This window comes from Microchirus variegatus (genome assembly GCF_963457635.1).
Source record: "Microchirus variegatus genome assembly, chromosome: 5".
NCBI lineage: Eukaryota > Metazoa > Chordata > Actinopteri > Pleuronectiformes > Soleidae > Microchirus > Microchirus variegatus.
In genome coordinates, this window is record NC_139806.1 from 37063699 (window position 1) to 37086272 (window position 22574).

Below are 22574 nucleotides of genomic sequence, written 5' to 3' on the forward strand. Positions count from 1 at the left end.
TCTTATCTGAATATCAATTAGCACTTGCTCATACTGTAACTCTTTGATCTAAAGTGTCGTGATGACGATTGAGGCTTCACTCCTTCACCACACAAACAGTGAGATATAATAACAGTGCCAGATTGAACAGTCTGTTTACCACTCAGCAGGGTGCTGGAATAACTCATCGTAACACATCCCTCACCCACGCAGCTTCAGTTATAATAATATGCTGGAATATCTGTCAGCTCCATCTGCTGAAACAGGTACAGTATGTAAACACAAGTGTGCACACACACACACAGAAATATGTTATGCACACACACTTATATATACAAACTTTAAATACCAGAGACGTGGAAGCACAATTAGCTCCTGTGGCTGCAGAAGGAATAGCAGCCCTGCATTATGATAGTTGTCACATGACAGCTCTCCCCTGATTTACTGTCACGCTTGTTAGCGGCAGGTTATGACTGCACTTCATGTGTCATTAATTTAACCTTTAAAAGATAACTATATATATGCTCAATAAAGATTTTATGCTTCAGTAAATATAAATTACGTTCTGTAGATATCAGTACGACTGTGTTGTTTTATTGGTTCATATTTTAGTTTTTTCGCCGCTGTTTCTCGTTATTTGTGAAACTACACAAACAGGAATAGAAAGGAGTGAATCGGCTTCTTGTTTACACACAGGTCAAATGATATGTATTTCTAGGCATGTCAGTGTCGATGCAGATCACTTCTGATAAAGTTCTCTTCTGAATATTTGCATTTATTTATCCAAAATTAAAATATAGCTGTGTTTTATCAGTGTGAGATCTTTCCATATGTACTTCAGTAATGCTTCACAACGTTACAGTCATCCCCGAAGCTGTTTGGTCCCTAAAATGTTCTCCGTTTCACTAAAAGTGTGCTCATATAGTGTGGTCAGTCCAAGATTGTTTTTTTTAATAGTATGAAATGTCATTGAAAATGAAATTAAATGAAATTAAGCTGCTGCAACAGCATTTCACATTTCTCAGAAGCCCCTGAGGCGAATTCCATCAAAGCTGTTAACAGATCATCTCATCAGTGTGTGTGTGTGTGCGCGAGTGTGTGTGCGCGCGCGGGATGACAGAGAGAGTTTATAGGTGTGCATGAATCGGTGCAAGATAAGGATTAGTTCTCTATCTGTGTGTGTGTGTGTGTGTGTGTTTGCTTGGCTCATATCACTTCCAGTAAATGCGTCTCAGAGGAAACCAAGTGATAAGAGCAGGAGTATTTTCATAGTGATGAAACCACAGAAAACTGTCAGAACATCATTGAGAATAGTGTCCTTTTTTTGACAATTTAGCCATAAACTCAACAAAGAACTGAATGCAAGTGAGATTTGAATGTGGACTAATGAACTAATTGTGAATTAGTTTTTAATAATGCTGGGGTCACTTTAGTTGTACACCTGTTGAAGTTTGCGTTGTTGTTTTGGAATTATCTGAAAATAGACATGGATTTATTTATTAGTTTTCTATTTTTATGAACATGTAAAAAGATTGAGACGACTTCTGTAGGTTTTATCAAAAATGTGATGCTACATAATCAAACATAACGTACATATTTTTTTAGTTTTCAGTTGAATTTTGTGCACAAGAAAATCCCCTCAAATAGAAAGCAATGAGGCATCAGCAGAAGTGTCTGATACAAATATCCTCCAAAACTACTGTTTAAGCACAGTTATAAACAAGAGGGAAAGTTAGATATTAAAATAAACCAAATCTTTAAGCTGTATCTACAATATTAGCATAAATGAGATGGATTTACAGAATGACAGTAGCATCCCATTAAAGCCATGATTCACTCTGCTTTACCTGATAACCCGACTATCACGTAGGGCAATGAATCATCCCTTGCATCACCATGAGGGCAATAAAAGCGTTGTGAGCATCCAGTTACACAGACATTGCTGAGTTACCATCAAAACATCAGACAGATTTATTAGTAACCATTTTTTATCTTCTCCTCTCCGCCTCGTGCTGCACCTTCCCTCATTTACACGTTTGACATTGACACTCTTTTTCAGACCGTCATAAACAGGAATGCAACATTATAATTTTGAAGTTTTTATTGCAATCAATAATAAGGAGTACAGGGGTCAAAGCAACAACATCGAGAAGATAAATGTTGCAAATATTTCTTTTTTTCCCCCTGGAGTCATCATGTAATGATTCCTCTCCCTCCTCCTTCTCCCTTCTTCTTCTTCTTCTTCTTCTTCTTCTTCTTCTTCTTCTTCTTCTTCTTCTTCTTCTTCTTCTTCTTCTCCTTCTTCTTCTTCTTCTTCTCCTTCTCCCTTCTTCTTCTTCTTCTTCTTCGTCTTCCTCCTTGCAGAGCCCCACTTCATCTCAGCCTACGACATCGGCCTCTTCACCTTCTTCTTCCTGAGGGAGAACGCGGTGGAGCACGACTGCGGCAAGACGGTCTATTCGCGCATAGCACGAGTCTGCAAGAACGACATCGGTGGGCGGTTTCTCCTGGAGGACACGTGGACCACGTTCATGAAGGCGAGGCTCAACTGCTCGCGCTCCGGGGAGATTCCTTTCTACTACAACGAGCTGCAGAGCACCTTCTACCTGCCCGAGCAAGACCTCATCTACGGCATCTTCACAACTAATGTGTAAGTGAATGTTAATGAACATTTGTTCCAGCAGCTGTTTACACATGTGATGAACGTTAATGATGCTTGTAATGCAGGAAACACACACACACACACACGCACACATACATACTGTATGTAGTTATATGTAGATATGCATTCATGAAGAGCAGGAATTAAATGTTGCATTGTCAGTGCTCATTGATTTGATTTTCTTATTTATGACTTGAAATGTATAATCTAGCAATAATTAGAACCATAGACACTATTCAAACCTAATAAGTTTCTATTTAGCATATATGTATCTTAAAAAGGTCTATATTGGCAGAAGCCTAATGTATGTATGCTGTATATGTACTTTAGGCCCTTTCTTTATAGAGGTTCTACAGCAGCCTGAAGAGAAACACTAAATAGTGTGTGTTCCTCGTTTCTTATGACTCAAACTTAGAAGATCAGCATCTTCTCTTGTATGTGAAGGTCACTGTAGTTGACTGACATGATTGGGAAAGTGAGGTCTGCAATCTGCTGTTGCTGTTTCAATACAATAACACTTTGTTAAAAAGGTTTGAGTGAGTTTTCCCTTAGAGCAGAGAGAGTGTCAAACTCATTTTAGTTCAGGGGTCGCATACAACGCAATTTGATCTCAAGTGGGCCGGACCAGTAAAATAATAATAATAATAATAATGACAAGATCTCCAAAGTGTTCCCTTTGTTTTGAATTTAATGAAGTATCTTTTTTCAAAATGTATGATGAACAACTTGATTTTCTGGAGGAAAATAAGTTGCAATACTATGCAAAAGTTTACACATGAATAGCAACTTACAAATTACAGTGAATCTACAAAAACATTTAGTCACAGGTATCTGAAACTGACAATGTAGTTTTTGTACATTATGAGCAGACTGTAATCATTATGTGACATTTTAACAAATTCATCGTGCGGGGCGGATTGGACCGTTGGGTGGATTGGACCACCTTTGCCTTAGACCTTCATTGTGATTGTGAACTGAAGGAATAAGCTTTGGTGTTGAGACCCTGGAAGGAAACAGATCACCATGAAATCATTCCTATTAGTTTGGTGCTATGAAGACTTTGACACTGATGGTGGTGATGAGGAGAGGAAATCTTATGCATGGGTTTGGGTTTGACAGATGAAGGCATTTTTGGAAGGATGGACAATATGACGAAAAACACTATGTCAATAAAAGATCATTTATATTTGTGATAAAGGTCATATAAATAAAGATTGATTTTGGAACTGGTCAATGATGGTTTGAAACATCTTCATGCAGAAAATGACAGAGAAACATTCAACATTCTGAACTTATGTTATGTTATTGTGGGTCAAACAGTGATGATGATGCTGAAATGACAGCTGATGTGTAACTGGTTCATGGTGAGCATGAGCATGTTGGTTCTGACTGAATTAAAACAATAATGTGCAGGTTGAGCTTATGCTTGTGACTTAGGAGGCGTGAGCAGAAAGTGAGTTAGCAAAGAGTTCTAATTTGTTACCATTAGAGCTCTTTGTTTGCTCCATTCCTGTGGCTGACTGAGTCACTTGTTGAGAACATCTTCTCACATTTGCCACTTTATTTTTGGAGTTCACATTTTTTTGCTGTGAAATATTGTGCCACACAAGCTCAGCTATGAGCAGGCACTTTATCCAGGAAAGTAATTGGAAGCAGTAGTTGCAGCTGAATAGTTGATCCACTTATCTTGTCATTATAACAGCATTTCAAGGTCAGTCTGTGGGATTTAGTTTGGTGTTCATGCAAATGAGGTTTCAAGAATTTGTCTTTGATTCAGCTCATATTATCTGTAGCAATCTGTCACCACACAGTCAGACAAGCTAAAAAAAAAAAGAAAAAACTCCTGGGTTCTAACAAATGCCATCTTTTTTCCTCCTCTTAGAACAGGAAACGATTTTGATGAGAATTCATTGAAATAACAGGATCTAATTTCCCCGATTCCATATCCTGCCACAGTTTATTTCATCTGTAAAGGAAGAACTGATTTGTCAGCACATTGTTCATTACTCAAAGACAATTGAATGTATCTCATTACTTATAATTACTCATTTCAAAAGCCCATTACCTTGATAATTACAAAATGTGCACCTAAAAAAGCTTAGCTCAGATCATTTATTTTTCGAGGAATAATAAAATTGGTAACCAGGCACAGACTCTACTATCGCTATGGTTTCAATGTGTGTTTCATGTAGAGGAGAAAAAGTCTTGACATTTATATGACTGCTGTGTCTGTCTGTCTGTGACGGAAGTTGGAAATGAATGCAAAGAGTAGAGTGGATGCACTTGGACATCATTTCATCTGAAGTTACTCTCTGAACAAATCAGTCACAGCAGATGATGAGCTTCATGCAGCACAAACTGAGAACAAAGCAGTATATGAGCATTATAAATGGAAAATCATTGTAATGTGATACATCTCTCTGCTTTGCTCCTCAACATCGTCTTCGCTGTCGGATAGAAAAGATGAACAAGTCTAACAGAACCAGCTGCAGCGGTGCTGAAAAAGCCTTTTAATACCAACAAGAATATTAATGTGGGAGAGTGACAGACACACTAGAAACCCATTTTCATTTTAGCCCTCAGATTCCATCACTTCAGTTGTTTTTTTGTTTTTTCCACTCTAACATTCCCCCCATACAGACAGATTTTTTTTTTTTTCCGAGGGTTTAGAGCCTCCCTGCTGCTGTTAATGATCAGTGTGTATGCATGCAGCTCTCAGTCGAGCTGGATATACAGACTGACTCACACTGCCTCTGGTGTTTGATTGCTCCGAGTGGGGGCATCACAGACTTCATTACAGCGACAAAAACACTGAGCGACAAGCTGTGTCGTTTTGTGCTTTTTTTCCATGTTAAGTGAAAGTGTAAGTGCATCACATTGAAGTCTAACATGTCAAGATACTGCTGGCTACACTGACGATTAAAAAGTATTCCTGTTTCCCAGAGGATGGCCACTCCTGGGACTTCATGATCTTTCATCTAAAGTCACCACCAGGTCAAAATTCCAAAATAATTATACTCAACTTTAATCATATAACTTTTCATAATGCCTCTGAGAAGCTGGTGCTTTTTTTTTTTTTTTTAATTAAATACTAGTGTGATGAAATTCTATGCACATTCCTGCCCTCCAGAGGATCATTTATTCTTATGCACAGAAATCACTAAATAACAAAGACACAATGAGACCGATCATGTCGTCTTAGGCTGGAGGCCACACTGGATGACTGCAGTTCACAGCAAAATCGACAGTGAAAAGCTACATTCAGATTATCATCCACTTTGTTCAACTTACAATACAATTGATTACAGATCAGATTTGATGGTTCACATTCATGATTTCTAGTGTCTTGAATCTGACTTTTATATCAATGCAGCCGCTCTCTCAAATGGCACGTTTGCAGAAAAGTCAACATTTGTAAGACCCCTCTGTATTGAAGTGGGCAAAATATAAGATAAGATGTACCATTATTGATTGACCATAAGAAATAATACTAGTATAGTAAATAGAAATACAAATGTTATTTCTATTTTCTCTTGCGTTATGTGTGTGTGTGAGAAGATGTACTCTGTGTACTATCAGGGGAGAAGCTGAATCCTGTCTTGCTCTCTCACCTGTAAAACTGCAGGGATTCTCAACCACACGGCAGATTCCTCAGCCTGCGTTTCTCTTTAGTGATTGGTAGAATGGAAAATGGATGGGAGACAAAAGAAAAGACAGAGGGATAAAGATGGAGATGGAGAGAAAGAGGAAATGAGAAGCAGTAATGAGAAAAATCAGGGAGCTCCAAGCTTTTGTTCATTGTCTTTTGTCTCCTCCTTCATTGCCCTTCCTTTCTGAAGCAAACTCATTGAACCTCCCCCCAAAAAACCACCTCTCTCATTGAGGTTGGATATGTTAATGCAATCACCACAAACACTGTCACTATCTGCATGGCCTAAATTGAACAGGCTCACAGCTGCTCATGGGAGTTCAGGGATGTAAAACACAACAAGAGAAGTTGGAACAAAGTACGCTCTTTGTCTGCTTGCGATCTGGGCCAAGTCCCTCACACCCACAGAGGGATAGTTCCTACAATACTGTTAAAATGTATCTCGTGAATTTAGTCTTCAGACTGGGCCGTAACAATTAAAGCTGCAGTAGACCAGTTTGTTTCATCATGCGGCTCGTTGTCCTCCTCTCATCAGACGTGCACAGTATGAACATTTTTAGGCAATCTTCCATCCCTGTTACTCACTGTTGTTTATTCTCATACTCTATTTTAGGCCTTGCCCTTTTTTCAGGTTTCTTTGCAGTGTAGGCAGCTGTTGCTGATGCTGGAAGTGCAGTCACCTGTCAGCAGAGAAATTCAGCTGACCTATCTGTTAACAGAGCCCAGAGAAGATGCAGAAGTAGTTATCCCTTGACACACTTCATACTGAAAGGGCATATCTAATATTGATCAATAACTGAAAAAGATTAATTCTGATAATGAATTAATCTGCTCAAGTCATCAATGAAGCAGAAATTACAACTTTCTTTTTAGCTTTTTCTTGAATGAGGGTATTTGCTGCTTTCTGCTTTATTTAATTGTACATGTAATATCCTGGCTCAGATATCAGAAAAGGGAGAATAGCATTTGTCTGCATTTTCTTAAATGTTAAACGGTTAAGGGAACACTCCACTGGTTCAGTGTTAATGTCTAATTTATAGTAGACTTAAATGGAAAAGAAATGTCAACTGCAACCAAACCTGCAATCCATAGTGCAAATGAGCGTGTCTTAGTTGTACAATGTCTGCTCAGCCTGAGGAATAAAAAAAAAAAGAGCTGCTTTAGTCCTCTCACCCATGATGCATTTAGGGACAGCAGAAGTGTAGGTCATCCACATGTCAGTGGTCACTGTGGTAACGTACAAGTGTAGCACAGAATAACCTAAATCTCAAGTAAGTGCAAGCATCCAGTGAACTAACATGTCGTCATGCACCCTGTGCACCAGCTCTGCTGATTCAAATATTTGCAAAGCAAGATTTCTGACCGAAAATTAATAGTTGTGAAAACAAACCCTGTTTAAAAACAACCAGGTTTTTTTAAAAGCATCCCAGACGTGTGAGCTGGCAGTATTTTTGGGAGTGTTGGGTAAAAGCGAGTACTCGCAGACACTCAGGTTCAACTGCCTCCATATTTTGTCACTTTCCTTATTGGTGCCATTGTTAACCAAATCAATAATCCATAGTTTAGGGGCAGCAACAGAGAAGGCTGGGTTGCACCACATTTTTTAAACTGGTCTTATGTACATCCAAAAGCAACCAGTTAGTTGAGCTTTAAAAATCAAAAACAACACAGGAGTGATGTGGTCTTATTTCCAGTCAAGAGGTGAGCAGACACATTCTGGACAAACTGGAGTCTTTGATGCATGACTGGTCTAAACCCACATACAAAGAATTAGAATAATCCAGCTGCGAAGATAGGGAGATAGGCCTTCACGCTGGTGGAAAAAAGCTAGACTTGATGATATCCGAGATCACCAAGGCTCTTAGCTGACAAGTGGGTTTTTGGTGCTCGAGAGCCCAATGCACCCACATCCACATTGATCCAGTCAAATAAAGGCTTGCGAGAGTTCCTGTTCCCCATTTCAGTGGCAGGAAAATTTGTACATCAGCAAAACCATGGAAAGTGACTGCATATTTTTGAAAACGCAAAAGCCCATTTACAACTGTTGTGCACACGATTTTTCAAGCAGGTTAGGAGGATTGTGTGGTCAGTGGTGTCAAAGGCAGCAGTTAGGCCCAGGAGGACCAATATGGCAGAGTCTGGGGAGTCTTAAGAAAGCAGTTTTTGGTGCTATGACATGGTTTGAACCCGGACTGGAACTTTTCAAGTACTTCATTATTGATTAAAATCCACTTCCAGGACTTTGGACAAGAAGGGAATTTACAGTTCCGCATAGTTATTTTAATATAAGCCATTTTCACTTGTAGTTGTAAAAAAAAAAGAAAAGATTTTTGATGTGTAAAATTGGCCAACAAAATGATGAATTAATCAGTTGCTCAAGGCTAGCTTCATGAGATTTTTTTTTTTTTTCTTAAAAAGGAATAGAATGATTTAGCTGAGATGAGAAGGAACCAGCAGAGCCTGTCGGCCTCTGTCGACAGTTGTTACACGGTGAAGGCTTTTAGTATTCTATCATAAACTGGACATTTAAAGCACAGCCAGGTCTTTTAATTAACTCCAGGCCCTTTTTGGCAGAGTCTCTTTCACATGTGCTTAAAAAAGCCTGCTGAGGTGTAACCTGTCATTTCTATTTAATTATGAAGCTTATCTATTTCTGTGACTTCAGTTACACTCTGCACAGTATTTGAAGGGTCTCATATCTGAGAGGTTTTGGCCGGGGATGAGAAACAATGACAGAATTTCCAGTTGGAAGATCAAGTTAATATATTTGCAATACACAATTATGATTAGTGATATGTCTTTTCAAGGTTATTCCTCCTGATTAAATATGAGTTAATAGTTCTCACTTTAAATCATTTTATGAACTGAAAATAAATAAAAATAGATATGGAAATATAAAAGGAAAGTAGCATTACATTTCTTCCAGATATTTTTAATGATTCAAATACTTTGCTTATTTAAAACATAATAATAAAGTGTCAGTGCAGGATTGAAGAGGTGAAATTCATTTGTGTGGCTGAGTTCAGCACAGCTGTGCAGGTCAAGTGAAAGGCCAGACTATGCTGGAAAAGCATTGGTTTGTAACTATCGATTATTTGAATAGCAAAACATTTTCACTGTCATTGTGCAGGCAAAATGCAAAAAGCAGACTGTCACAGGCAAACAAATTCAAGTCTGATAAAAAAAAAAGTCTGGGGAGTTCAGCTGGCAGGTGGTTACGTGGGCTCAGCTCAGACTCAACAGACAGACAAGGCAACTGAAGTGAAGTCTTGAAGCTGAGAGGAACATCTGAGTGGGACTTTTCAGGAAGACAACAACAAAAGTCTGGTAAACACACTTGTAACTGTGGGCTAGAGTCACACACAAACTACAATGATCCAGCAGAGACTGGCAGTAGGAGCAGGCTTCTTAAGGTTAGTTAATCAGGTCGTCTGCAGGTGTTCTTGATTGGTGAGCAGGTGTGAGGAGAGTAGAGGGCAGGACTTAAACACCATAACCACTCCCACCACAGTCCAAAGAAAAAAAAAAAAGACCAGTCGAGTGTCACAGGTGGGTCGTGACAGTCTCAGGTGGAGTGAAAAGCTGATCTATAGATAGAGATACATATCATTTAAGTCTGGGGATATTTGCTGCTGATTTTCAGACTTTCTCTTCTGACAGGCATTCATAGTTTTGTGAACATTAAGTGACAGAAATTGTTGATAACTGGGGTAAAAAAAAAAAAAGATAAACCTTTTACTTTTTCGCCTCCACATACGTGGCAGATTGCTGTGTCAAGTGGATGTGAATTGGATTGTTGCTTACAGTTGCAGAAATGGTTGCTCGTGGCATCAGACAGATTTAAATGGCAATTCAGTGTGATTATCGGTCTAAGTAATGATCGTTTGCAACACTAATAAAGAGTTTAAGTGGCAAACGGGAAATGGTCCGTATTTATATGGCACTTTTATAGTCTTGACAACCACTCAAAGTGCAGTTTCACCATCACGCCCATTCATACAGTTAATCCATATGCAACACTCATTTCTTTTGCACATCGTTCACACTCTGCCGGCACAGCTCTCTGGGTAGTTTGGGGTTCAGCAAGCAGACTGAAGGCATCAAACCAACGACCTTCTGATTAGCGGGCGGCCCAGACTTCCTCCTGAGTCACACCTCTGTTGTTTGTCACCTTTTCCTGCTTTTGAAATTCACTGAGACGTGACGCATGTGCAATTGGACATATACAGACCACCTCCCGGGAATCTTGAAGGCCTTCCTCTACATGGAAAATATATGTGACTGACTCCAAGTGAGATCAGATTTGACGTGGATGATAAATGATGTGCTGGCCAGCCAAGTAAAGCAGGCCACATAACTGTATGGTATTTCTGGTTTTAAACGACTCCTCATATCAAATTTACCTTGAAATGAACTGCAAGCCCCCAGTGGAAGACTGGGCCTGATCTGAATGCAGTTTGACAAGTGGCTGCTCGTGGACCAGTAGATTTATCATTCCCGTCACAGATATTCTTGAAATGACCACTTCTCTGATTTCCCCTCAGGTGCATTTTTTTTTTTGAATGTGAAAACAGATAATGCAAAGCTTAGGCTAAAAAACATATTGTTTCACCTCAAATGTTAACAATGGCGTTATACTCCAACTGTGAACTGTGCACTTCCTTGCGAAAGCTTAAATCTAACACCTGGGGTATTGTGCAACTGATTGTACCTGGTGTTGTTTTATTGTTTGGTGTATGTGCTGCTGACTCTGACTGAGTCAGCAGTGACTTTTTTGGGCCAAAGCTTTTGCTTTTGCTGGCGTATTGTTGTATAGTATAAAAATATGTATGGATAATCCTGCATGGTTCAATTTCTGCAGCCATGCATCTCTGCTTAGTGGACCATTTTTCAATTTTTGCTGTGATACAGGTATTTACTGAAGATGACTCATTGGTTTTATTGTACTTTTAGATGATTTTTTTTTTTTTGCACATAAATTGAGGTCAGGTGCATTGGCCTAGAACCTCAGGTCTCAGCTAGACATGACTGTGTTCTCTCTGCTTTGGTACACTGATGCAATTCTTATGGACAGCTTTTTTCTTGTCAAGTTTTTATTTTGCACAAAACCACTGACCAGACTTTTGAGTCTGATAAAAAATAATGCAGTTACAACATCCAGTCGAAAGAAGATAAAGTTTTCATGTGAGATGGATATAAACTACTTTCTAACACTTCATTTATTTGGTGCTGAACTGATCACAATTGTAAAACAGTCCTGGCATTGACACTGTTGTGTTCCGGTTGCTGAGGTTTTCTGTCACATGCACTGGCAGAGAAAAACCCAAGAGAACGACGAAACAGGATTCAGTTTCAGGAAGGTTTGATTTATTAAGTCAAAGTCAGCGTTTGAAACGAGGTCAAAAAATATCAGGATATCACTCCATTCACTCGCAATCAAAAAAAAAATGCTATAATGCTGGAGCACTTGGAAACCTCCTGGCAAGAGGCAAAAGTAAGGTGAATGTGGACTAATGTATAATTAGAGAAACTAATGAGGAGATGAGCTGCAGGTGATTTGAAGGGTTGGGGAAGGGAATGACTTGATTGCATGGAGAGCAGGATCTGAAATGACATGAGAGTTTGTGAAATTACATACAAGCAAAACTAGGGGCCACTGTCCATGAATCCTTCTTGAAGAAACAATTGGGTATATAGTCTGATACAAATGCTACTCAAAAAGAAGTGAATCCACTACAGCAATGTAACGCAATTATCTACACAAGTACTTTCAATAAGACTTAGGGTGAATTCCAATTCCTTGCTTAACCCTTAATCTTAACCCTCAATGTCAAAAATGTGCTGTCCCGATTCTCAGAAAAATTAAGTTGAGGGGCGAGTTTAAGGGCTGTATCGCCCTCAATATTGAGATTTTTCCGAGACCACACTTGGGAGCAAGGGCTACCCAGAATGCATTGCGTGTTTTGACAGAACAAAGATGGCGCCGAAAGCAGCGAAACAAGTACGCTACAAATTAAGTATTTTCTTGTAAATAGAGATATAAAAATGATGAAAACCATTGTATTATCTTAGTTTAGGCCCATATTATGGATTACTGACGTCATTGTTGAGTAACATTTATTTTTATTTTACGATCTTTTGTCAATAGTCGGCCGGTGTGGTTTACTTTTCAATAAGTCGTGGTGTGTGGTAACTGTCAGCTGAATATTTGTATGAGTATCATCTTATAACTAACTGACAACCTAATAACTTGACTGACAAACGGATCAGAATAAATAATCCTGACGTAAATGTGTTCTTCTTCTTCTTTTTTGGAGTTGACAGACTGGACGCAGCTGAAGACGTATCTGCATTTAAGGGGTGTCCCATTTCTAAGTGACAAAATAACCCTCAACACTTGGTTTTGAGGGCCAGTTAAGATTAAGGGTTGAGCTTGAGGGTTAAGATAGGAATTGGAATTGGCCCTTAATGTGAGTAAAGTACAGTACATTGAAGAACATGGCACACTGGGGACACACCTGTACACACTGATCTCTCTGGTCTGAGATATCACAGAACAGTGACAAGGCATTTTTCTCTTTCATCCAGGTGACACAGCAAGAGCAATCACTATGTGTGATATGAAGATCTGATAAAGGGGTTTCAAAAAAAAAAAAAATGATTTCAAGGCACAGAAAAGAAAAAGTAGAGACATGACAGAGGTTGAATTCTATACATTTTATATAAATTCTATAAAACCATGCACACACAAAAAAAAGATATCAGACATCAGTGACATCAGATGGGCTTTTGGGACGAGATGAATCACTTGGAGAAATAGCTTTACTTTCATCATGGTGCTGGACCTGAGAGAGAACCAATAGCAAACAACAGCAGCTGTCAAACAGCTTTCATTCACTTCCCAGGGCTTTAAAGCAGACTCTGAACATATGTGGAGCAACCGTTTGAGCAATAGACTGTATTTCTCCCACTGCTTCCTTTTACTCTGCTCACTTTGTGTTATGTGCAGAAAACCACTGCTGAGGAAGACATGTCAAATAAAGTAGATTCATGTCAGGTGTGTGTCGATGTATGGCTTCACTGCAAACTGTAGAAGAGTGTGACCACAAAGCCACAGTTTAACTTCCCAATGTGTGTGTGTGTGTGTGTGTGGTTACTGCTCAGTTATTGCAGCTTATTTGCCTGTGGTTTTCCTCCAGTTGGGATTTTGTTACCACAGCATTTTACTTATTCTGATTCACACACTCTCCACTAGAGCCATTGACAAAAACAAATCAAGAGAGAGAGAATGAATTAAGTATTTTTTTTTTTGCTTCCTCCTTTGTTTGACCAGAGCTGAGCTGAACAGACCTCTGTGATCTGGAATTCTTAAAAATGAAATTAGCACAGCTACACATTTGTCATAGATATCTTAAGAATATTCTTTTAAGTCTTAAAGTCCTAAATATCTCATCCTTATCTTAAGGTTTATTAAGATAAGGATGAGTCTCGCAGATATTAAAAAAGGATCATAAATATATTTTAAACTTAGAATCCAAATAATGACTTTCGTTATCCGTGATCAGAGACTTTCTTGACAGAGATGAGAACAGAGGTCGTAGATAAACTCACTACAACTTCTATGTTTTTTCCTTTACTTTGATGTGTGCTTAAGATAAATCTCACACTAATTAGTATGTTGAACATTATTTTCACTACATTTACACGAACTTCAGTGCACAGTCCACAACCCCGTCATGATCTGAAATTGTATACTTCAAGTCTTTGTATTGCCTCTTGATGAGCAAAGTTTTGTTTTGTTTCAAAAATCCCCTAAAACTGCTGTCACTGTAATAATAATGTGGTTTGCTAAGCTCAGAGATTAATGAATAATGTCATAACAAAATGGAAATTAAGAGAGTGAAAATCAAGCAAAAGGCAGCCCACTGGTTGCCAATCACATGCTTGGCCTCACCAAAAAACATTTCCCACATAAGAAAAGTCACATTTTACTGAGCCTGTTGTGCCTCAGACGTGTCAGACAGACACTTTCACTGATTAATACTTTTCCCAAGGAACCAAAACAGACCACTTTAGTCATTCTGTTCCTCCCTCACTGTCAAGATCTCTGCTGTTATTGCTGTTTCTCTCTCCGCGATTCTCTTGCGCTCTGCCCGATAATGTGATCACTGCATATCTTCTAACTGATGGTCTATCATCATCTCACAAGCATGTCAACATGGCCAGATGCATAGTAATAAGTCTGAGGTGTAAAAACAGTCTGCAGAGGCAGGAAGTCAAGACGCTCATTACTGTGCAGCATAATTGTGACCAGAGAGCGTCACGATATTATAGTCACTCTTGCTGTCAGTTTAGCAGGGTTTTACTCTTGTTGGTAACACCTGTGAGGTGGATGTGTGTGTGTATATGTGTTTGTACGTAATCTGTGCAATTACCTCCTGTATCCTCAGTTTAATATTGTCCCCATTCACAGCACAACGCTGATAGCATAGCTCACCCTACAGCCAAATAAAGCTAACAACATTGCTCCCATGCAGTGCTGGTATAAAAGAGAGGACTTCCTTTACAAAATGGCTTCATTACACAGCTGGAGGCTGTTGATTTCTGATATGGTTTCACTTTAAATTCCAACATGTAATGATATGAACACTAGTGTTGAAGTAATATCTTTATTTTTACCTTCTTTTCTTCTCTCCTCCTTCAATCATTCCTTAACCTCCCTTTCCTTTCCTTTCCTTCCCCTTTCGACCTTGTGCTGTCTGTTCATTTCTCTATAAAGCAACAGTATTGCAGCATCTGCGGTGTGTGCCTTCAACCTAAGCGCCATAACGCAGGCGTTCAACGGGCCCTTCCGCTCCCAGGAAAACCCTCGCTCCACCTGGCTTCCTACACCCAACCCCATCCACAACTTCCAGGTTAGTTCAACTGCGTAAGTGACAAAAACTGTCACCTAGAAAAAGGTATCATAGTCCATTTAGGAAGTTGATCCAATACCCACAATTGTCTATACATACATCTAATCTGAAGCAGATAATTGTTTAGGAAAATAATCGAATAATTCATTATCCTTAAACAGACATTATCCTTAATTATCCTTATTATTAATACTTCAGAAAGATGCTACTAATCCAGTATTACAGACACTTTCTACATTTCTTAAATCATTGCTCTTCTTCCAAAATGTGTCTGTAACTGCAGATGCCAAAGAGAATTTGAATGCTTCAGCAAATCAATGTCATTTCAAGTAATCAGGAATGAGCAGAAGCTGCAATCCAAAGCTGAGTCCTGTAACCCAAACAGAAAAAGCTTTTCAAAAGACTGTCATTTCATATTTATTTTTCTACAGTGTATCATTATGTCGCTCTGTTGTTGCTTTGGTCAAATCACAGTCAAAGAGTCATTTTGAAAAAGTTTCCCTTTCTGAGAATAGAACTGGAGAACAGGCAGGGCTTATTGATTTAGACAGGTGTGTTCAAAACTTCCTCATTGTTTGGCTTTTCCTTCTTTCTTTCTACCATCTCACTGCATGAACTCACATAATTATCTGACTCCTCCCGATTGTCTTTCCAGTGTGGCACCATCGATGATGAGGGTCCCAACGAGGGTCTCACAGAGCGCAGTCTGCAGGATGCTCAGAGGCTCTACCTGATGAATGACGTGGTCCAGCCAGAGTCTGTTGATCCTCTGGTGATGCAGGATGACGTTCGCTTTTCCAACCTGGTTGTTGACATCGTTCAGGGCATGGACACGCTCTACCATGTCATGTATATCAGCACAGGTTAGCATACGAGAACAAAACTGTGACTTCCTTCTACAGACTTCATGTATTAAAGGTCTGGTGTGTAACATTTTGAAGGGCTTATTGACAGAAACTGAATATTCAACCCATAATGATGTTGTATAAAATATAAATAATTTGTTTTTTGTAGCCTTAGAATAAACTTTGTACTTCTACTTTAGGCAAGGGCTTGATAGAGGTCGCCATCTTGTGCTGCTATGTTTCTGTTGCAACACAAATGTGTCAAGTTTTAAGAATAAGAATCAGAATCCACTGTTTGCAGTCTTAAAATGGGATGTACACATTCTTATACATATACTGGGCCTTTACATAGAAACAGCCATATATTCTATATGATAATGCCTACTGTAAATATGTGAAATATCTCTGATATCCTCTTGTCAAATCAGAATATGGCACCATTCTGAAGGCTCTGGCTACACCCAACAAGAACCTACAAGGCTGTTACCTAGAGGAGATGGAGCTTCTCCCACCAGGTGTCCGAGAACCCATCCTAAGTCTGCAGATCCTGCACAGTGACAGGTCACTCTTCGTGGGACTTAACAACAGAGTCCTTAAGATCCCGCTTGAGAGGTGTTCCAACTACAAAACTGAGACGTAAGTCCAGCAAAAAAAATTGGCACAGACTTGATTGATACAACTTTGAATGCAGTTTTCACATCCATTAAATTACCAGGATCTGTCTCATGTTCTGATGACGGTCATTTTTATCCAGCTATTCATTATAGCTGTGGTACTGGACTAAACAAGGTAGTCCAAACATATTTTCCAGCTTTTCTCTTGGGGGGATCATAAATTGTCCCCAAACTGGATACACAACTTCCAGTAAAAATTCTACCCCAGTTTACACAAGGCTCTCTTTTCAGTTGGATATGCTCAAATTACCTCCAAGGGCCCATTGACCTGAGCTCCTGCTGGATGTCCCTCACTATATAATAAGGCTGAGCCGAGATATACATGATGAAGGATGCTCATTTTTGGAAATTTGTATCTGTGACACTATTTCTTCCAGTCTCAATCCAGAGCTGAGGAGGATCTGGATGTAGATTAACATCTTGTTCAATTCTTCAATTCTCTTCTTCTCAGCCAACCCCTGTTCAGGTTTCCCTAAGTCTGAGTCCACAGTTTTACCCTGAAACTTGCAATCTTCTACAAACCAGATCACACAACTTTTGTTCATGATCTTCAGTTTCAGTTTGTATGCTCCTCTCTTCTTTCAGTTCAGCAGCTCCTTCATACTGCTGACAATCCAGGGCTTTTTGTTTGGGACTTTCTGAAGTTGTTGTCGTTGACCTTACTTTCAGGGGACAGAAGGCACAACTGAGTAATTGTGAGATATACGTAGGGTATATCCTATTGTTTAAATTCTGCATTTCGGCAGTTAATTAATTTTAATGTGGGTGGTCCTATTAAAGGTAATTTTCTGTCGTCACCTGGGATTAATGTCTGGGAGACCTCACCTATAATCACTAAAGTCCTTATGGAACCTGATTAATGGCCGTGGAAGCATCTGCTCGCAAAGAAAGTTAATTTGTTGTGCTGTATTTTTCCCCGGTAATGAAGTTCACACAGACAGGGAAAGCACAGCTTTGGCTTTTGTTTGTGTCTGAATCAGAGGCTAAACAATGGTGTGTGTGTGTGTGTGTGTGCATGCGTGTGTGTGTGTGTGTGTGTGTGTGTGTGTGTGTGTGTGTGTGTGTGTGTGTGTGTGTGTGTGTGTGTGTGTGTGTGTGTGTGTGTGTGTGTGTGTGTGTGTGTGTGTGTGTGTGTGTGTGTGTGTGAGATGCTACAATGTACACTGGCAAGTAGGTTTGTTTGTGAGAGAGAGAAGGAGTTGGGGGACTCTTGCTCAGCCATCTTCAGCCCCATGTTATTCATGTGAAAAACTTGTGTCTCAAGGGTGAGCGAGGCAGAAATGCTAACTGTCTGTTTGTCCAACTTTCTGTTTCTATCTCATCAGTGCTTCAATCAGGATCCTCAGTGAGCTACCTCAGTTCTTCAAAGTCATCTTCATTTTAGCATACAAATGGCTTGTGTGTATGTGTGTGTGTGTGTGTGTGTGTGTAATTGTGAATGCGTGTCTGATTTTTGGAGGGCCGTCCACTCTGTGAGATTTCTGTGTGGGTTGGTGCTTGGATGATTTCTCATATGCGCACTGCCTGATGAGTCAGCTCGCCGTCTCTACTTAATCCAAAGTCCTAGATACAAAGGAGCAGACACACACACACACACACACGAGTAAGGAAAACATTGCATTTAATATGATGTGGGTGAAATATGTGAGATGAGAGAGAAAGACAGCGAAGAACAGGAAGCGAGATACAAGCCTATCAAAACACAAATGCAGAGAATTGTGTGTAGTGTCCTATATTTAAGACACAGTGAGGTGGAATGATATGAGTTCATTCAAGGGCACTAGAGAGAGGAAGTGTGGGAGGTACAGTGTGTCGTCCTTAATCCAGTTAGCAGTGTTTCGCCTCATCTCTGCAGTTTACTCAAACTTTCAAAGGCACTTTGGCCAAAGCCAAACTTGACCAGCAGAAAACGACAGATGTGATCCTGGGACACCTGAGCTTCTGTGGAGGGACTTGTCGGAAAAAGAGCAGATGGACGAGGTTGAGTAAAGAATACCAGGTAGTTAACTGATGCATGGCAGAATGACTGCAGATAATATATTTTTCTAACAGAATCTGGGGTGATATGTTAACAAGGTGCTTGTTTTGTCCAGTCAGCTGTCTAAAACCCCAACATATTACATTTGTCAACAAAGAGCAAAAGAACAAAGGAAACAGCAATGCCTTTTGAGCGGTGGGGGGTCTCCATTTAACGCACAGAAAGCCATATTCTTACAACAGGACTAATTAGTGAGTAAAGATTTTTCATTGACTAAACCTGATCCCGTAGTGATTTGCAAAATCAAATCTGATTCCGAGACTGAGGAACATGAAAAACTGCTGGAACCTCATTCTCTTCACAAAAGAATCGCAGCAAAATATGTCAAGGTACTGAGAAATGTGTCCCTTTGGATAAGATATTTATTAGAGTAACTTTACTTTCTACTGTATCATCATCATCCCCTTGTTCCAACTGCTTTTTCACTATGTCGTTTTTTACATTCTCTGCCCATCCATTTTTCTGGATTTTCCCCCATTCAGACTAAAGTCTCACCTGCCGTCTGTCTTACTCTGTCTGAACACACTCCCCGTCATCGTGCTGCTGCCTGAATGAGCCTTTTTCTGTTCATCTGTGTGTGTGTGTGGTCGTCACATTCACTTGCAGCCATGTATCGCTCACTGATAACAGCTGAATATTCTCAGATGGATTTGTAACAAACAGCAGCTCGTCTGCAGCCATTCATGTCCTCAGCCACAGTTCACCAGCTCTCAGTTCGTTCGCGAGATTCACGTCCACAACCACAATTCACCAGCTCTCTGTGTGTCAGTTCATTTGCGAATCATGACTGAGTCAGTGACTGACAGCGGGAATGAATCACAGCAGCACGGCAGACACAGTTCTTCTTACTAGTCACTCCCTCCCCGCTCGGCGCACGTTGGCTGGCGTCGTTTGCCGAAGATTCACGAGTGAGTGACGGCGTCGGCGAACGACTTCACGAGTGATTCACAGAACGCTGCAGTTCCACTCCCGGCCACCACGATCGCTGCTGAGCTCAACTGAACTAAGAAAGGAACGAATCAGTTCATGAAGTGATCCCAGTCAGTTCGTTCACTCAAATGATTCGTACTTTCGAACGAATCCCTCCTGACCGACACAACACTAACAAATATCTAATCAACCAATCACATGAAACAACTCAGCGCAGTTGACAACCTTCTAAAGTTCAAACCATGCATCAGAATGATGAAGAAAGGTGACTTTGAAGGTGCCATGGTTGTTGGTGGAATGAGTATTATAGAAACCGCTGACCCACTGGGGATTTTCACACACAACACCAATGGTTCAACAAAAAGCAAAAAATCCAGTACATCGCAGTTTCTTTGAGTGAAAATGCATTGTTAGTGCCAGAGGTTAGAGGACAATGACCAGACTGGCTCAAGATGAAAGAAGATAGGTATGAAGAAGACCATCTCTGAAAGTGCAACACATCAAACCTTGAATCACATCAGCAGAAGCTCACACCAGCTGCAACTCCTGCATTTTTTTAATGTGTCCTCTTTACCAAATTACGTGGCTGGCGAGTATAAGTTTACAGTCGTTAAATTGTTTAGTTTAACTGCTGACTTTTACTGTTCAAAGCTTTGACAGCAGTCAAGTATAGATGTTGGTGTGAACGCCTGTGCCATTGTTGCACACTTTCAAGTCATTTATATTTTAGTGCCTTTCATGTTTGCTTTCCTTTCTTATTGATCTGTATCGGCAACAGTCGCAACCCTGAGAATAGAGAAATATGTTCATCAACGTCTTTAACTGAAGTGCTTTTTCTGTTACACGGCTGAACATTTTCAACAGTCGTGATTTGTAGCCTTTTAGCTCGTAGACAAATTCTTATGTATCTGTGTGTGTGTGTGTGTGTGTGTGTGTGTGTGTGTGTGTGTGTGTGTGTGTGTGTGTGTGTGTGTGTGTGTTCTTGTACTTGCAGCATACTGAGGACCAGTGAGGGTTTTTAACCAACAAAGTGAGGACATTTTTACGGAGTGAGGATATTTTGGCCGGTCCTCGCTTTGTATTCATTGAAATAACTTCCTTAGGATGCTATAACATGCTATACTCAATTTGTAAAAAAAAAAAAAAATTCTAATTTCGGACGACATAGTATAGTATGACTTTTTTGTCACATTTTTTTTCACATTTTTTTTCCAAATGTTTTTCAAATGTTTTTTTCAAAAAAAAAATGTTCAATTTTTTTTTTCAATTTTTTTTTTCAAATTTTTCTTTCAAATGTTTTTTAAATATTTTTTTCAAAAAAAAAGTTCACATTTTTTTTTCTATTTTTTTTTCACATTTTGGAAGACATAGTATAGTATGACTTTTTTGTCAAATTTTAGACCAACATTTTTTTTTTTTTTTTTTTTTTTCAAATGTGTTAAAATCTTTTTTTCAAAAAAAAGTTAAAAAAAATGTTTCATTTTTAATTTTTCACATTTTGGAAGACAGTTTTTTTTTCGGACCAAAAATTACAAAAAAAAACAAAAAAAACATCGAAAAAGTTTTCCAGCCCATTTTTCTCTGGGGCTCCAACTGCAGACATCTTATGGTACTGCAACCACTAGTTCTTTGTAGATATTTGTAATTGTGTTGATTTATAAAGTGGAAATGCTGGTCCTCACTTTGTCAGCAACCCAGTCCTCAGTATGCAGCAAGTACAAGAATGTGTGTGTGTGAGAGAGAGAGAAAGAGTACATGCCTATGCCCTCTATTTGCAGTGATTATAGTTGACCTGACCAATTGGCACCTCTGGCTAACAGCACCACTCTGTCCTCCGTCCAACTCCTATCTCTCGATCTTACTGTGTTAGTGGAGTGATTTATTTTGGCTGCGGCAGCAGCAGCAGCAGCAGCAGCAGCAGCAGCGTAGTTGTAGCGTAGTCGCAGTGTTGCATCCATCAGGGTTTTTTCCCTTTAGTCCACGCTGCCAAATGTATGATGAAAATACTGGGGTCACTCAGAAGAGTAGCATCATGCTACATAAAACCAATACTGAAGTAAAGTGCTCGATTTTTGGTTTTGCCTATGCAGTGTGAGCCAGCTGAGCACACTGACTTGTCCAAACTGACTGATATTTGTCAGTATGGAAAATGAAAAATAAATGCTTCGTACATTTACAAGATGGTTTGTTTTTTTGGTGGAATAATGACAAGAATAGACATGGCACATGTAGCATGGAGCGCCGCCCCTTCGCTTCCGTTCATTCCTATGAAGCTGCTCACCCAGCACATATGCCAAAAAAGTAGTGTCACTACCATATAAGGATCTATAAAAACCTGTGTCCTTGTCTCGATGTGTCCTGTGGACACTTTTGCATGCGTCTCTTTTACTATTGCGGTCAATGGGAAAATTGCTTTTGGGCTCCATGGGGTTTTCTGTTGCAGTACCCACAGTGGCCACCATGTAAAAATTGTCTTCAAGGCAGAGGGGGTGGTGCTCTATCCAGTTCATATTATACATCCATGTATGCTTTGCGCTGTGCTTCTTCTCTCTTTGCTTCTCTATTGCTGGGTGACAAACCAGCTGAGATTAGCGTTACTGCCACCAAGTGGATTGGAGTTACTGTGCGCTCATTTAATGGGCTATCTCGGTGTGATTACGCTCCATTCGGGAGTGTAAGTGTAACCCGGTTGGTAAAATTGCCTGCATGGCCTGGTGTTTAATGTCAATCTCTTTTGAAAATGTTTCACTCATTTGTGAAAAACAAAGGTGTCAGAGAGGAAAAGTGTTGTTCATGAGCATTTCAGGAATGTGTTTTTAAGTAGAGAATGTGAGAGAGAATAAAAAGGAAAACATATTCAGACTGAAAAAGGATGAGGAAAT

General features: G+C 39.7%; 1 protein-coding gene across 1 annotated transcript in view; it reads left to right on the plus strand.

Moving 5' to 3' along the window:
* Nucleotides 1–22574, plus strand: part of sema5ba (sema domain, seven thrombospondin repeats (type 1 and type 1-like), transmembrane domain (TM) and short cytoplasmic domain, (semaphorin) 5Ba) — a gene marked incomplete at its 3' end in the record, with an annotated part of 98202 nt that overhangs the window by 48764 nt on the left and 26864 nt on the right. The window contains exons 7-10 of the mRNA XM_083889415.1: nt 2344–2629; nt 15070–15205; nt 15861–16068; nt 16479–16686. Of these exons, the coding sequence (XP_083745541.1) occupies nt 2344–2629; nt 15070–15205; nt 15861–16068; nt 16479–16686 (838 nt within the window). The remainder of the gene's footprint in view (nt 1–2343; nt 2630–15069; nt 15206–15860; nt 16069–16478; nt 16687–22574) is intronic.